The 14846-nt window shown below is 37.9% G+C and overlaps 1 protein-coding gene across 1 annotated transcript in view; it reads right to left on the bottom strand.

The window, feature by feature from the left end:
* The window catches only part of AXDND1 (axonemal dynein light chain domain containing 1), a 117938-nt gene that overhangs the window by 31997 nt on the left and 71095 nt on the right, over positions 1 to 14846 (bottom strand). The window contains exons 17-18 of the mRNA XM_044003127.1: positions 14699 to 14792; positions 702 to 910 (exon numbers count right to left, since the gene is read on the bottom strand). Of these exons, the coding sequence (XP_043859062.1) occupies positions 702 to 910; positions 14699 to 14792 (303 nt within the window). The remainder of the gene's footprint in view (positions 1 to 701; positions 911 to 14698; positions 14793 to 14846) is intronic.

The following is a 14846-nucleotide window of genomic DNA, read 5'->3' as shown; positions in this document are numbered from 1 at the left end:
CTCATTCTGACATTCTAATTGTACCTCTTCTCAGAGTTGTTTCAATGTGCATTTCTGTAGTTATTTAAAGCATTTTTCATATAGTTGTATCAATGTACTTTTAAAACTGTGACCTGAGCACCGTACTCAAAACACAAACATACAGTGGCAGCATCCTTTGAGTCTGTCACCTCATTATTCCTGGAGAAGTTATGGCTCTTTAAATTTAGCCCAAGTTTGCATCATGTTGTTTTGCTTAACTTTTGATGGCTCTATCATAAAATTGACTAATATTGAGCATATAAAACCCCCATGCCTTTTTAGACAAAGTATTCTCTAATCGTACTCCCCAACTTGTCCTCATGAAACTGATTTTTGCACCAAAGTGCAATACTTCACATTTATCTCTACTGAATTTCATCTTCTTATATTTAGCCCAGTGCTCTAGCTTGTCAAGATCTTTTGAGATCCTGACTCTGTTATCAAACATGACAGCTATTCTTCCCCATTTTGTGTCTTCTATAAATTAGATGAGCATGTCATGTAGGCTTTTATTCAATTTTTGATAAAAAAAAAGTTTTAATTTTAAAAAAGCAATATGGGGCTAAATATAAATTTCTTTCCTGAAAATATCTTTCAAGGTTAAATTAATGTAGCCTTATCACTGTTACTTTATGTATATTTTATCTTTACAGGTATAAAGCTAATCATCAGAGTTTCACCTGAATATATAGATAGAGAATCGGCCCAACATTTTTGCTAGTGACATGCCTTCTAGCTCCAATGTAGCAATGCCTGTATGAAGACGAACTTCCTCATCACTTTTATCTTGTTCAGTCTTTGGGAGAGAATCCTCATCAGTATAGTTAGGTACCATTAAAATGAGCAAATTTACCATCCACTTAATCATGGATATATGAAGTTCATTCACCTGTAGAAAGAAAAATATCATTTAAAAGGATTAGAATTCAGATAAACCATTTAACATTTATTAAACCTATATTGCATTCAAGTGTTGAAGATGCGTTTAGCCTTGGGTCCTGACTTTAATGATACTATGGCACTTGGTGAAGTGAAATCCAATATCTAGCTTCATTACAATAACATAGCTCCAGTCTCTTTTTCTCACGACAGCATAGGAAGCTCCTGTTTTCCTATCTCAAGGTTTGTTTAGGACATTGATCAAGAGCACTGTTCTGCAACCATTTAAAGAGGCCTGTTTTCTCAAAAGGAAGTGCAATGGGAGATACATCAGCATAGTAGGGTATATCCTTTAAAAAATTCTTGCGGGGGCAGCTAGGTGGCGCAGTGGATAAAGCACCAGCCCTGGATTCAGGAGGACCTGAGTTCAAATCCGGCCTCAAGACACTTAACACTTACTAGCTGTGTGACCCTGGGCAAGTCACTTAACCTCAATTGCCTCACTAAAAAAAAAAGAAAAGAAAAGAAAAGAAAAAAAATGCTTGTGGTGGAATATTACTGTGCTATAAGAAATTATGAACAGATTTTAGAAAAACATGGAAAGACTCGCATGAAATAATGAAGGGTGAAATCAGCAGAACCAAGAGAATGTTATACAGTAATAGTAATATTGTTCAAAGAAGAGCTGTGGATAATTAAGGTATTCTGAGTATCATGAATATTCACATCACCTACAAAGGACCTGTGAAGGAAGATGGTATCCACCTCCAGAGAAAGAACTGACAAATAGAAGTATGTATGGTATGGATACATATACATACATATATGTGTGAAATAGTGGCCCTCTCTGGTGCAGAATGGGGAGGGAGAGAGGGAGACAGTTCAGAACTTAAAATTTAACCAAAAAAAAAATTAAATTAAATTAAAAACTTGTAAAGCCTAGGTCCCCAATTAAAATGCATGATTTATTAAATTCAAACAGTGTTGTACAAATAAGTGTCTATTTTATATATTCATGATTGAGCTTTATTTCACAGATAGGAAACCAAAGAATGTTAAAGCTGGAGAACTAAAAAGAATTTTACATATCATTTAATCAAATGGTCTCATTTTACATGTGATAAAACTGAAACCCAGAGAGGTTAAGCAACTTGCCTATTCAATTTACCAAACCCTCATTAAGAGGCAATATGGTGAAATGGATTAAGCACTGGGGTTGAAATCAGGAAGACTTGGATTGGAATCCTCTGTTTGCCTTTTAAAACCCTTTATAACATCATCCCTTCCTACTTTTCCAGTTCTCTTAGACCTTACTCTTCTCCACATACTCTACAACACAGCAACACCTGCCTCCTTCCTATTCTTAGGACATGACACTATATCTTCCAACTGTGTGCCTTTTCTCTGGCTTTCCCCCATGCCCAGAATCCTCTCCCTCATTGCCTCCACCTACTGGCTTCCCTGGTTTTTGACTTTTTTTTCAGGGCAATGAGGGTTAAGTGACTTGCCCATGGTCACACAGCTAGTAAGTGTCAAGTGTCTGAGGTTTTACCCACTGAGCCACCTAGATTCCCCCTACATTAATGTATTATTAAGTATCTATGTGCAGAGGCCAGTACTTAGGGAAATACAAAGTTAAGATAAAGTCCCCATGATCATAGATCTTAGAGTCCAATAGGGGAACAAGACAGGTACACACATAATTAGAATACATAACATTATGATTGTACATATATAACCTATATCAAATTGCTTGTTGTCTTGGGGAAGGGGTAGGGAGGGGAGGGAAGGAGAAAAAATTGAAACTAGAAATCTTATAAAAACAAATGTTGCAAACTATCTCTACATGTAACTGGAATATAATAAAATACTTTTGTGCAAAAAAGAATACATAACATTATATCATAAATATGTCAGAAAGGTGCAAAATCAAGTGCTATTTAAGGTCCAAGGTTAGAGACTGGTGAGATCATGGAGAAGGTGGCACTTAAACTATATTTTGAAGTATTGGTAAGAATTTAACAGGTAAAGAAGGGTCATTCTAGGTACAGGGAACAGCATGGGGAAAAAGCACTGAATGTAATTAGGGATGGAGAGTAGTCTAATTTAATGAAAGCACTAAGAAGAATTAAAAGAGATAAGCTAGAAAGCTGATAGGCTATGGAGGATTTTGAATGCCAAGCAAAGAAGAATGAACTTGACTCATTAGGCACTAAGAAATCACTGAAAGAGCAGAGGAAATAAATGAATAGATCTATGCATAAAGAAAGTTATTTTGTCAGCAGTCTATAACAAAGCTTCTTAAACTATGAGTCACAACCCTATAGGGAGTCACGTAACTGAATGTGGGGGTCACAAAAACTTTGACAGCAGTAAAAGGTTATGTATACTTATTTTATATACTTGTATATCTAGGGTCATGTAAAAATGTCTCGGGCAAAAATGGGTCACAAGTGGAAAAAGTTTAAGAAGCCCTGGTCTATAGTATGAATTAGAGGTTGGGGTCAAGACCTCTTAAGAAGCTGTTGTAATAGTTTAAGCAGGTGTTAATGAAGACCTGGATTAGGGTGGTGGTAGTGGAAATAGAGAGGATGGAGGTCAGAGATGTGGCAGAAGTGGAAGTGACAAGACTTGGTCACTGATTATATACAGATTGGATATGAGAAATCAAGGAGATGAAAAATGTTGCAACCATGGAGGACTGAGTACCATTGATAAAAAGAGGGAAGTCAAAAGAAGAAACAGGGGAAAGAATAGTATTTTTTTTAAATTCTGAATAGAATTTTATTTTCCAAAATATATGTAAAAACAAAATTTTAACATCAATTTTAAAAAAAATTTTGTGTTCCAACTTCTTTTTCCCCCTCCATTACCACCCTCCACCCACAAGAACTCAATCAATTCAAAATAAGTTATACATGAGTAGTCATGGAAAAATTCCCATATTAGCTAGTTGTGAGAGAAAACAGTAAAAAAAAAAAAACTTCAGATTAAGGAATTGTCAAAGAGGAAATGAAAAAAAAATTTAATGTGTTTCCATCTGTTTTCAGATACTATCAGTTCTTTCTCTGAAGACGGGCTGCAATCTTTCTAAGTCCCTCAGGGTTACATTGGATCATTGCCTTGCTGAAAACAACCACATGCTTCCCAGAAGATCATCCCCCACTGTTGCTGTTATTTTGTATACAGTACATTTCACTCTGCTTCAGCTCATGTAGGTCTCTCCAGGCTTTCCTGATAGCATCCTGTTCATCACAATCTCTTTATAGTACCTTAAGCTTGACAGAGAATCTTCTTTATTTAAACATTTGCTATGTGGCAGGTCAAAACGAAATAATCTTTCCCCTCAAAGAAGTTACATTTTATTGAAAGCAATTTATGAACAGGATATAAAACTAAAGAAAAGGATAATTTGTGTTTGTTTTTCGAGGGGCAATGAGAGTTAAGCGACTTGTCCAGGGTCACACAGCTAGTAAGTGTCAAGTGTCTGAGGCCGGATTTGAACTCAGGTCCTCCTGAATCCAGGGCCAGTGCTTTATCCACTGCATCACCTAACTGCCCCCAGAGTCAAGTTAATTCTGAGACAGAAAGATTGCAAGTATCAGGATGGGTTGAAGTACCAGAAGTCACAGTGAAGTGAAGAGTGAATTCTGCATGAGGGTAGGACAGATAAAAGAAAAGGAAGTCATGATCACAGTGGAATTTCAGGGTCCAGGATGACTCAGCTCTAGAATCCAAGTGTTCTCATTCTTAGTTCCATTCTATTTCCATTCTACTGTGCTGACTCCAGTTAATTTAGCCCTGCTCCCAAAACAAACTGACCTGGGGCAGCTAGGTGGCACAGTGGATAGAGCACTGGCCCTGGATTCAGGAGTACCTAAGTTCAAATCCAGCCTCAGACACTTAACACTTACTAGCTGTGTGACCCTGGGCAAGTCACTTAACCCCAATTGCCTCACTAAAAAAAAAAACAAAAAACAAAACAAACAAAAAAAAAAACTGACCTGGAGAATAGAAGAGTAAACGAAGGCACCATTTCTTAATTTTTCTTGTTCTGTCCTACTATTCAGTACTAAGTCTGATGTGTAGCTTTACTTAAATCAACATAGATATTTTGAAGAAGTATTTATTAACCCTTATCATATCTTTATGTAATACTCAAGAACAGACATTGTTCTCTCCATTTTAGAGTTGGATGGTGGCAGCAAAGCCATCAAATAGCTGTTTCAAGGGGGTGCTGTATGTCTGTGTGGAAGCTGAAACTGAAAGACAAGAATTTGGAAACTAAATAGGTACACAAATAACTAGAATGCATAACACTGCAGCATAACTATGTCTGAAAGGTACAAAAGCAAGTGCTACTCAAGGATCTCCAAACACATCAAGTCCTTTACCTTACCCAGAGAACGCTCAGGATAAATACAATTGGAGAGAAAACTGCATATGAAACAGTACAATCACCAGCAAGAAGGATTTTTTAATCAGCCAGTCCAAATCAACATTTTTTCAAGCATCTACCATACTTGAGGTGCCCATGTTGGGAACTTAGCAGGAAAGGATATGATGAAAACAAAACCACCTCTATTCTGAGGAGTTTCCATCCTGCTAGAGGAAGAAATCAACAGGAAAACAGAAAATAGAAACGTGGTAACTTGAGGAGGGAATTACGCTGACAACTCCTGCAGGATATATAACTGTATTCGGTACAGGTGCTCCCTCTGCATGTATCCATTGTGACTGATGGTTTTGATCACTGCTGCATGTGCCAACCAATACTTCCTAGTCAAGCAATGATAGGTTGGTTTATTTGTTTTAAACTTATTCCATTTATGCTTTTAGTCTTTATATCACAGTTATTTCTGAGGAAAGACCCCTTCCTATCCCAATTTCCCAAGGTTCAACCCTCCCTTTAATGCAAAAAAAAAAACCCAATTAAGCAAGGTTACTCCATACTGTGAGCTATCTAACAGTGTCTACAAAACTCTTCCCTGGTGGTCTTCTTCCAGCCTCTCTGCAGAAAGAGGAAGGTATGTTTCCTCATCTGGTTTTGACTCATCATTATTTTTTTTATTTTTTGCAGGGTAATGGGGGTTAAGTGACTTGCCCAGGGTCACACAGTTAGTAAGTGTCAAGTATCTGAGGTCGGATTTGAACTCAGGTACTCCTGAGTCCAGGGCCGGTGCTTTACCACTGCGCCACCTAGCTGCCCCCATCATTATTTATTTATTTATTTATTTATTTTGGTTGTTGTTGGTTTTTTGCAGGGCAATGGGGGTTAAGTGACTTGTTCAGGGTCACGCAGCTAGTAAGTGTCAAGTGTCTGAGGCAGGATTTGAACTCAGGTACTCCTGAATCCAGGGCCGGTGCTTTATCCACTGCGCCACCTAGCCGCCCCCCATCATTATTTTTAAAAAGCATCTTCTTTTGGCGGTCATTTCACTGCATTGTTATAATCACTGTGTATCTTCTTCTAGTTCTTATTTTGCTCTGCATCAGATCATACAAATCTCACCACAGCTGGGTTCACGAGTTAGAATGATGCCGGACTCAGACCTGAGCTCAAATATGGCTTCAGACATTGGCAAGTCAAATCACTAACCAGTCCACTTCAGTTTCCTCATTTGTAAAATGGGAATGACAGCACCTACCTACCCCAGGGTTATTGTGGAAATAAAATAAAATGAGATAATATTTGTAAGGCATTTTGGAAACCTTAAAACACTTTATAAGGGTTATCTATTATCAACATCATCACATATTTATGAATTTGTCATTTCTAGGGGGCAGCTAGGTGGCACAGTGGATAAAGCACCAGCCCTGGATTCAGGAGGACCTGAGTTCAAATCCAGCCTCAGACACTTGACATTTACTAGTTGTGTGAACCTGGGCAAGTCACTTAACCCTCATTGCCCCACAAAAAAAAAGAATTTGTCATTTCTCACTGCATAGTAATATACCATTATATTCACATAGCATAGTTTTTAAAACTATTTCCAAGTACCTTCCTATAAGAAAGATTATTATTAATATTTTGCCATATAATGGATGGACCTTTGCTTCTCTCTTTAACTTCTTTGGTGCATATGCAAGCACTGGATAAAAGGGTAAAATGACAGTTTAGTCATTTTTCTGATCTAATTCCAAAATGGGTATGGGTAGTCAGATGGCACAATGGATAGAGTTATGGGCCTGAAGTCAGGAAGACTCATCTTCATGAGTTCAAATTCGACCTCATATGCTTACTAGCTGTGTGATCCTGGGCAAGTCACTTAACCCTGTTGGCCTCAGTTTTCTCATCTATAAAATGAGGTGGAGAATGAAATGGCAAACCATTCCAGTATCTTTGTCAAAAAAAAACAAAAACAAAATAAATGGGGTCAAGATGAGTTGGACATGACTGAAATGACTGAACAATTTCAAATTGATATCCAGAATTGTTGGAACAATTTGCAACTTCACGAAGAGTATAGTACTGTAAGTGTCCTAGAACAGTGCCTGGTACATAGTAGATAATAAATACTAGTTGATGCAATAGACTTAGCTCTTCTAAGCAATACAATGACCAAGACAATTCCAAAGGACTCATGATGGAAAATGCTCTCCACATCCAGAAAAAAGAACTGTGGAATCTGGATGCAGACTGAACCATACTATTTCAATTTTTTAAATTGATCTTTTTTGAGGTTTTTCCCTTTTGTTCTTATTCTTCTTTCACAACATGACTGATGCAGAAATATGTCTAATGTGATTGTTCATATACAATCTATACCAAATTGCTTTCTGTCTTGGGGAGGGAGGAAGGAAGGGAGGGAGGGAGGGAGAAAAATTTGAAACTCAAAATCTTATAAAAACAAATGTTGAAAACTATCTTTACATGTAAGTAGAAAAAATAAGATACTGTTAAGATTGAAAAAAAGAAAAAATGGGGCAGCTAGGTGGTGTAGTGGATAAAGCACTGGCCTTGGATTCAGGAGGAGCTGAGTTCAAATCTAACCTCAGATACGTGACACATACTAGCTGTGTGACCCTGGGCAAGTCCTTTAACCCTCATTGCCCTACAAAACAAAACAAAAAGATTGAAAAAAATGCTAGCTGACTGTCTTTTTTTGTTGTTGTTTTTTTGTTTTGTTTTTGTGAGGCAATTGGGGTTAAGTGACTTGCCCAGGGTCACACAGCTAGTAAGTGTTAAGCGTCTTGAGGCCGGATTTGAACTCAGGTACTCCTGAATCCAGGGCCGGTGCTTTATCCACTGCTCCATCTAGCTGCCCCCTGACTGTCTTTTTATAACCCTTCCAATACTGACAATGTTTTTATTTTGTCAGTTTGCCAATTTGGAGGGTATGAGACAAAACCTCAGACTTGTTTGGAATTTGAATTTCTCTTACTATGAATGATATGGAGCATGTTTAAAATGGCCATTTGTGCTTTGTAATTTTTTGGAAAATTATTCATGTCCTTTGGCTACATCAGTTGGCTATTTGTATATGTGTAGATTCTGATATAATTTAGATTTCAGACCCTTATCAGATATACTTGATGGAAATATTTTCCATACTCTACAGTTACTCTATGCAAAAGCTTTTAATTTTTTTGTAATAAAAATTGTTTTCTTTATCTTTTATGTCTCCTTTACCCCTTTCAGTCAAGAATTCTCCCCCAGCCATACTTGTGAAAATTATGTTCTCTTATTCTAATATTTTCATGATGTGTCCTTTACATCTTGATCTGTATGGATTTTTGTGATATGTGCATAATAATAAGTAATAGATAGCCTTATATAGCGTATTAAGGTTTGCAAAGTTTTATAAATATTACCTCATTTTATCCTCACAACTACCCTGGGAAATAAGTGATATTATTATCCTCATTTTACAGATGAGGAAACTGAGGCAGACAGAGTTCAAGTGACTTACCCAGGTTTACGTAGTAAGTGCCTGAAGCCACATTTTCCCTCAGGTTATCCTAACTCCAGGTACTGTGCTCTATCTAGCCACTGTGCTACCTAAGTGCTAAATGTAAGATGCTAGAGTAACATGTTGGATAAATCTAATTTCTGCTATTCTACTTCCCTTTTTTTTTTTTTTGTTACAGTTCTTGTCCAAAAGGGATATTTATGTAATTGGGTTAGCAAACATTTGGCTACTGTTTTTTATTGCTTCTGGGTCTTTCTTATCTAGACTATTTTAGTGATCAGTACATTTCTTTTTTAAAAAATCAGTACTGGAGGGGCAGCTAGGTGGCACAGTGGATAGAGCATGGGCCCTGGAGTCAGGAGTACCTGAGTACTCAAATCCGGCCTCAGACGTTTAACACTTACTAGCTGTGTGACCCTGGGCAAGTCACTTAACCCCAATTGCCTCACTTAAAAAAATAAATCAGTACTGGGGGCAGCTAGGTGGTACAGTGGATAAAGCACCAGCCTTGGATTCAGGAGGACCTGAGTTCAAATCCAGCCTCAGACACTTGACACTTACTAGTTGTGTGACCCTAGGCAAGTCACTTAAGCCTCATTGCCCCATTAAAAAAAAACAATCAGTACCAAATATTTTTAGTGACTGCTGCTTTATAATGCAGTTTGAGCTCTGGCATCCTTTGATTCACACTTTTCCTCATTATTTCCCAGGAGATTCTAGATCTTCTGTTCCTCCAAATTAATTTTGTTATTGTTTTAGAAAAAACAATATCCAAATGTCCCCCTGAATTTAATTGTTATAGCAGTAAATTTGTGAATCAATTTGGTAGTATTGCTATTTTCATTATATTGCACTGCCAAATCATAAATGCTGACTCTAGTTATTTGTCATTTTTTATTTCTGTAGAGAGTATTTTAGTTGTGTTTATATAATTATTGCATGTGTCTAGATTAGCTCCTGGATGATTTATGTAGACTAACTCCCAGGTACTTTGTATATTTTGTGGTTATTTTGAATTGAATGCCTCTCATTAGCATTTCTTTCTGGTTACTACTACATAGAAATGCTGTTGACTTTGGGAATTTATTTTTTAGCCTTCTACTTTGCTGAAGTTATTTAGTATTTCACTTAGTTGCTTTGCTGATACTCTGGGATCTTCTCAGTACACCATCATTATTCCTGCAAATATAAATAATTTTGTCTCCTCTTTGCGAAATGTTTATATCTTTAATTTAGTTCTCCTATCTTATTGCTATAGCCAGAATTTCTAGAAGGTCGAATAATGAGCTACAATTAGGTAGAAAAATACTCCAGATTAAATCATCAACAAGGGGCAGCTAGATGATGCAGTGGATAAAGCACCAGCTCTGGATTCAGGAGGACCTGAGTTCAAATCCAACCTCAGACATTTGACACTTACTAGCTGTGTTACCCTGGGCAAGTCACTTAACCCTCATTGCCCCGCAAAAACAAATCATCAATAAACTCTGATAGTTGTAGACTTCAATGCAAATGTGGGAAACAATTGTGGAAATTTATTTTGATTTGGAGACCCTACCTTTAGGCTGAGATTAGAAAGCCTTAGGCCCTCAGGGTCTCTGCCCCTCCCCCTCTGCTTCAGCTGAGCCCAAAAGCCGGTGGGTTGTACAAGACGCCAGGTCAGACAGCTGGGGGGGAAAAGCCCCCAGCTCCCTCTGACCTGAGCAGAGGTATCTGAGAGATGCTGAGCTCTGGAGTAGCCTGTGCTGGGGCATGTGAAGCTGGAGCGAACCTCCCCCCCACCAGCCGCAGTCCTGGCCGGCGGATTAGCTCGGTCTGTGGGGGCGCAAGAAGCCCTGAGATTTGAGTGGAGAGAAGAAAAGGTATATATAGACCTGTGGGTTAGATTAGAGGGGTCGGTTAGGACAAGGAGACAGGGGACTGAGAAGAGGTCAAGAGGGCGGTTGATGAGATTAGAAAGGAGAGACGGGAATGAGAGGAACAGCAACGCAGGACTACGAGCAAAGGCAGCAGAAGACAGACTGAACAGGAGGCAGTGGAGAGCACAGAACCACTCAGCACAGGGTATAGGTTGGAAAAAGTGAAAATTAAGAGGAGTTAGAAGAAAGTAGCTGAGCAGGGAAAGTACATACCCTGAGGCGAGAGGCAGCTAATGCCCTTATTGTATTAAAAAAGTTCGAGGCAGAGCAGGTGGGAAAGAGACACAGTGGAAAGAGACGCACAGCCATGCAGTCAGGTTGTACATTTTATTTCCCTGTATTCTTAATTTTAAATAGTATCTCATAAATAAACTCTGCTTTGATTATTTAGTTAAGAGGCTTAATATTTTGCTTATCAATTTGGGAGCAGAGCAGTGTGGTGGAACTTTATAAAAGACCCACATTAAATTAATAGCAGTCAGATAGCACAGTTAGTCAAAAGTCCCCAGATTATTCCTTTAGTCAGATTAGCCCCCAAATTAGTCACAGTCATCAAAAATATTCTACACAATGAAAATGGCAAGAAATATATGGAAAAGTAAGATAAAAGGAATGGGAGAGGCCAAAGACTTGGAGATGACACAGAAGCCTCATGCCTTTATATTATGAATACTTCCCTTGAGAAAAGAATTGATAAGTGCTGAATATAGCAAGCACCAAATAACATCATCAAAGAAAAGAATAGAAAAGAAATTTATTATATTTTGACAGAAACCAAACAGCTTGTTATCCCTGAGTTGAGTTGTCTAATTTGTCAGGGCAAAGATCAAAATTATTTTTTTTTAAAAGGCAATAAGAAATAAAAAAATGAAAGAAAGGTATGGTCCACAATTGAAGCAAGTTAATCCTGAACTATTTAAACAAGTAATCAGCAAAGAGACATTGGGAATGGACTTTAGAAATGACATTGATGCTGATTAAAATAATTTCATAGAGAAGTGTAGCTGCTGCAAATTTATTGCCACAAGACCAAAAAAGTTCAAAGTGTCTAAATCAGAAAACATGTGACTTTGTCGTAAAGAGGAGAGAGGTGGCAGCTAAGGTAATAATAGAAATGCATTTACAAAATCTTTTTTAAGGATCATGGGCAATCATGAACAGTATCATCTCATAAAGCAGATGAAAGCAATGAAAGGTAGAATAAGTTTAAGGAAAACCTGGCAAGAGACTAAGACAATTCATCCCAAGGGCATTTAAGAACAAAAATGTAAGAAGGAAAACAAATAAAAGAAAAAGTAAAGAAGATCCTCAAAGGTTATCATAACATGTGTGCTTATTGGGGAAATAGAAATGGTACTAAAGAGAATAAAGATGAGTATTAACCCCTCGAAAGTGTTCTAGGATGGAACTAGGACAAATTGGGTACTGGGCCTGAAAGGAAATTTTAAAGAAACCGGTTTCCTTCTTTTTTTTTAATAAGGCAATCAGGGTTAAGTGACTTGCCCAAGGTCACACAGCTAGTGAATGGATGATGTCAGATTTGAACTTAGATCCTCCTGACTCCAGGGCCAGTATTTTATCTACTGTGTTACCTAGCTGCCTTCAACAGTTTAAACATAAGGAAAACTTAAAAACTAGAGCTGTCCAAAGATTAGTTCCCTGATATTGAGTCTCCCAGCAGAGAATATTTTATATTGTACTTACTGGGGTTGTTACAAATGGGATTCATGTTAGTAGGGACTAGATGGTCTCGGATTTGAACTCAGGTCCTCCTGAATCCAGAGCCGGTGCTTTATCCACTGCATCACCTAGCTGCCCCTTGTTGATGATTTAATCTAGAGAATTTCTCTACCTAATTGTAGCTCATTATTTGACCTTCTAGAAATTCTGGCTATAGCAATAAGATAGGAGAACTAAATTAAAGATATAAACATTTCGCAACGGTTCCATCTAACAAAGTGAATCTGCTACCTATTGCCACCACATAGTGGTTCATCACCAAGTCAGTGCAGACTAAAATCTAAAGCCCCTCAGTCAGCCTAGAATTTGCATCAGTGGCAAATCAGGCAGACCATTTAGTTTCCCTGCTTTGATTTCTGAAGCCAAGATACTTCCAGCCAAAGATGGAGGACCAATGTCTTATTTCAGAAACTGGGGTTTAAGGTCTAATGGGCAATCCACTTGCTCACCAGCCCTCAGACAAAGGCATTGTGTAGCCTGATAATTCTGTTGCCTCCTGATCCCAGTTGGAAATGGCTGTGAACAGTGTGCAGCAAGAGCCATGGTATGTATTTTCCTAAGGCCATTGATCCTCCCTACTACACACACCTCTTTTCTGACTCTACACCTTTCTCAAGCACATTCTCACAGAATCTAAGAGTTGGGCGGGACTTCAAGCACCATCTAGTCCAACCTGTACCTGGACAAGATTTCCCTCTGCAATGTCCCCCAAAAGGAGTAATTTAGACACTGTTTGAAGCCTTCCAGTGGAGAGTAATCCATTATCTCCTGAGTCAACCTCTTTGGGATGACTATTATAGTTAGTATTACATGTAACAAATGATTTTTGGTTAAGTCTATGTATAACACCATGATTGCACAAGTTTAGCTTATGAGTGAAACTACTTCGTTTTGTTCATAAAATGTTCCATAATAATAAAGTCAACATTCAAGAGGAACAATTATCTTGTATGAGTTAAGAGGTCAAGTTGAGCTGATATCTTAAGAAACTATAAGAAATAACAAAGAATGAAAGATATTCGGGTGGTGTGCTTTACTGGTATTATATCAATGTCAGGAGAAAATGAGGAAGCCCTCCAGCCTGTTGGGTGGATCCCCTGTATGGAATTTAAGGGAGGATACTAATGCTCATCACTTGGGTTGGGCAAGTATGACTAGAATGTGAATGTTGAAATCAATGAAATCATAGATCCATTTGAGTTAGAAACAATATTCATGTATTATATACATCTGTGTATATATCTTATCCCCCTATAAGACTGTAAGGTCCCTGCAGATAGAAACCATGTCTTATCTAAACTTTGTATTCTTCCAATGTCCCATGCAATGCTCTGCACACATAAGGAACTTAAAAGAGAGTTGATTAAAGGTTTGTTTAATTGAATTCATCTCGCAAGAAGATCCATTTGTTTGTCCTAGTCATAGCAGACCCCTGAGCATACTCAGGAACTTTCAGTTTTCATTGAATGTAACCACTTTGACCAAGTGCAGTCAATTCTAAATGTAGTCATATCCATAATGCCAGAGGAAGAGTAATATTACTGATATTGAACCTTTGGCAGGTAAAAAGTAAAGCTAAAAACATTTGTTATAGTCTCCAGGACTCCCTTCCAGAAAAAAATAGCACTATTCTAATTTTGAAAAATCCAAAGATAATAAATTCAAAGGCTCCTACATCACTTCTCCCTTCCTCTCAGTGTGGCATAGTGGCAAGAATCCTAGACTGGGAGTCAGAAAGCTTGGCTTCAAATCCAAGTTCTGCTACATACTAGCTATATTATGTTGTGCCTCCCTGAAATTCAATTTCCTCATCTATAAAATGGAGCAAAGGTGTGAATTGATGAGCCCTAAAAGCCCTTCCCATGGGCAGTTAAGTGGTACAATGGATAGAGTGCCAGGCCTGGAGTGAGAAAGAGTCCTCTTCCTAAGTTGAAATCCTGACTCAGACACTTACTAGTGGAATGACTTTGGGCAAGTCACTTAATCCTGTTTGCCCCAGTTTCTTCATGTGTAAAACGAGGTAGAAAAGAAATAGCAAACCACTCCAGTATCTTTGCTAAGAAAAACACAAATGGGTCACAAAGAGTCACAACTGAAACAAATGAACAATAAAAAATGCCTTCCAGCTAAAACATTCTGGGATTCAATGATCTTGTGGGCAGGGAAAGCTATGTCTCATGACATATATGGTGGGCTTTTCAACCATCTTGGATGATTTATACCTACTTGGTGATGAAGCTCAGAGTTGTCTTTGTCAGTCCCATTAGATATGGTCAAAATCCACTGTTGCATCATGTGAAACACATTAGTTTGGACTACCCTGATAGAAACATCAAGTAAATTTGAGGTAAGTAACTAAACTCTGAAAATACAT

This window comes from Dromiciops gliroides, chromosome 4 (genome assembly GCF_019393635.1).
Source record: "Dromiciops gliroides isolate mDroGli1 chromosome 4, mDroGli1.pri, whole genome shotgun sequence".
NCBI lineage: Eukaryota > Metazoa > Chordata > Mammalia > Microbiotheria > Microbiotheriidae > Dromiciops > Dromiciops gliroides.
This window is presented reverse-complemented; position numbering and strand designations above follow the sequence as displayed.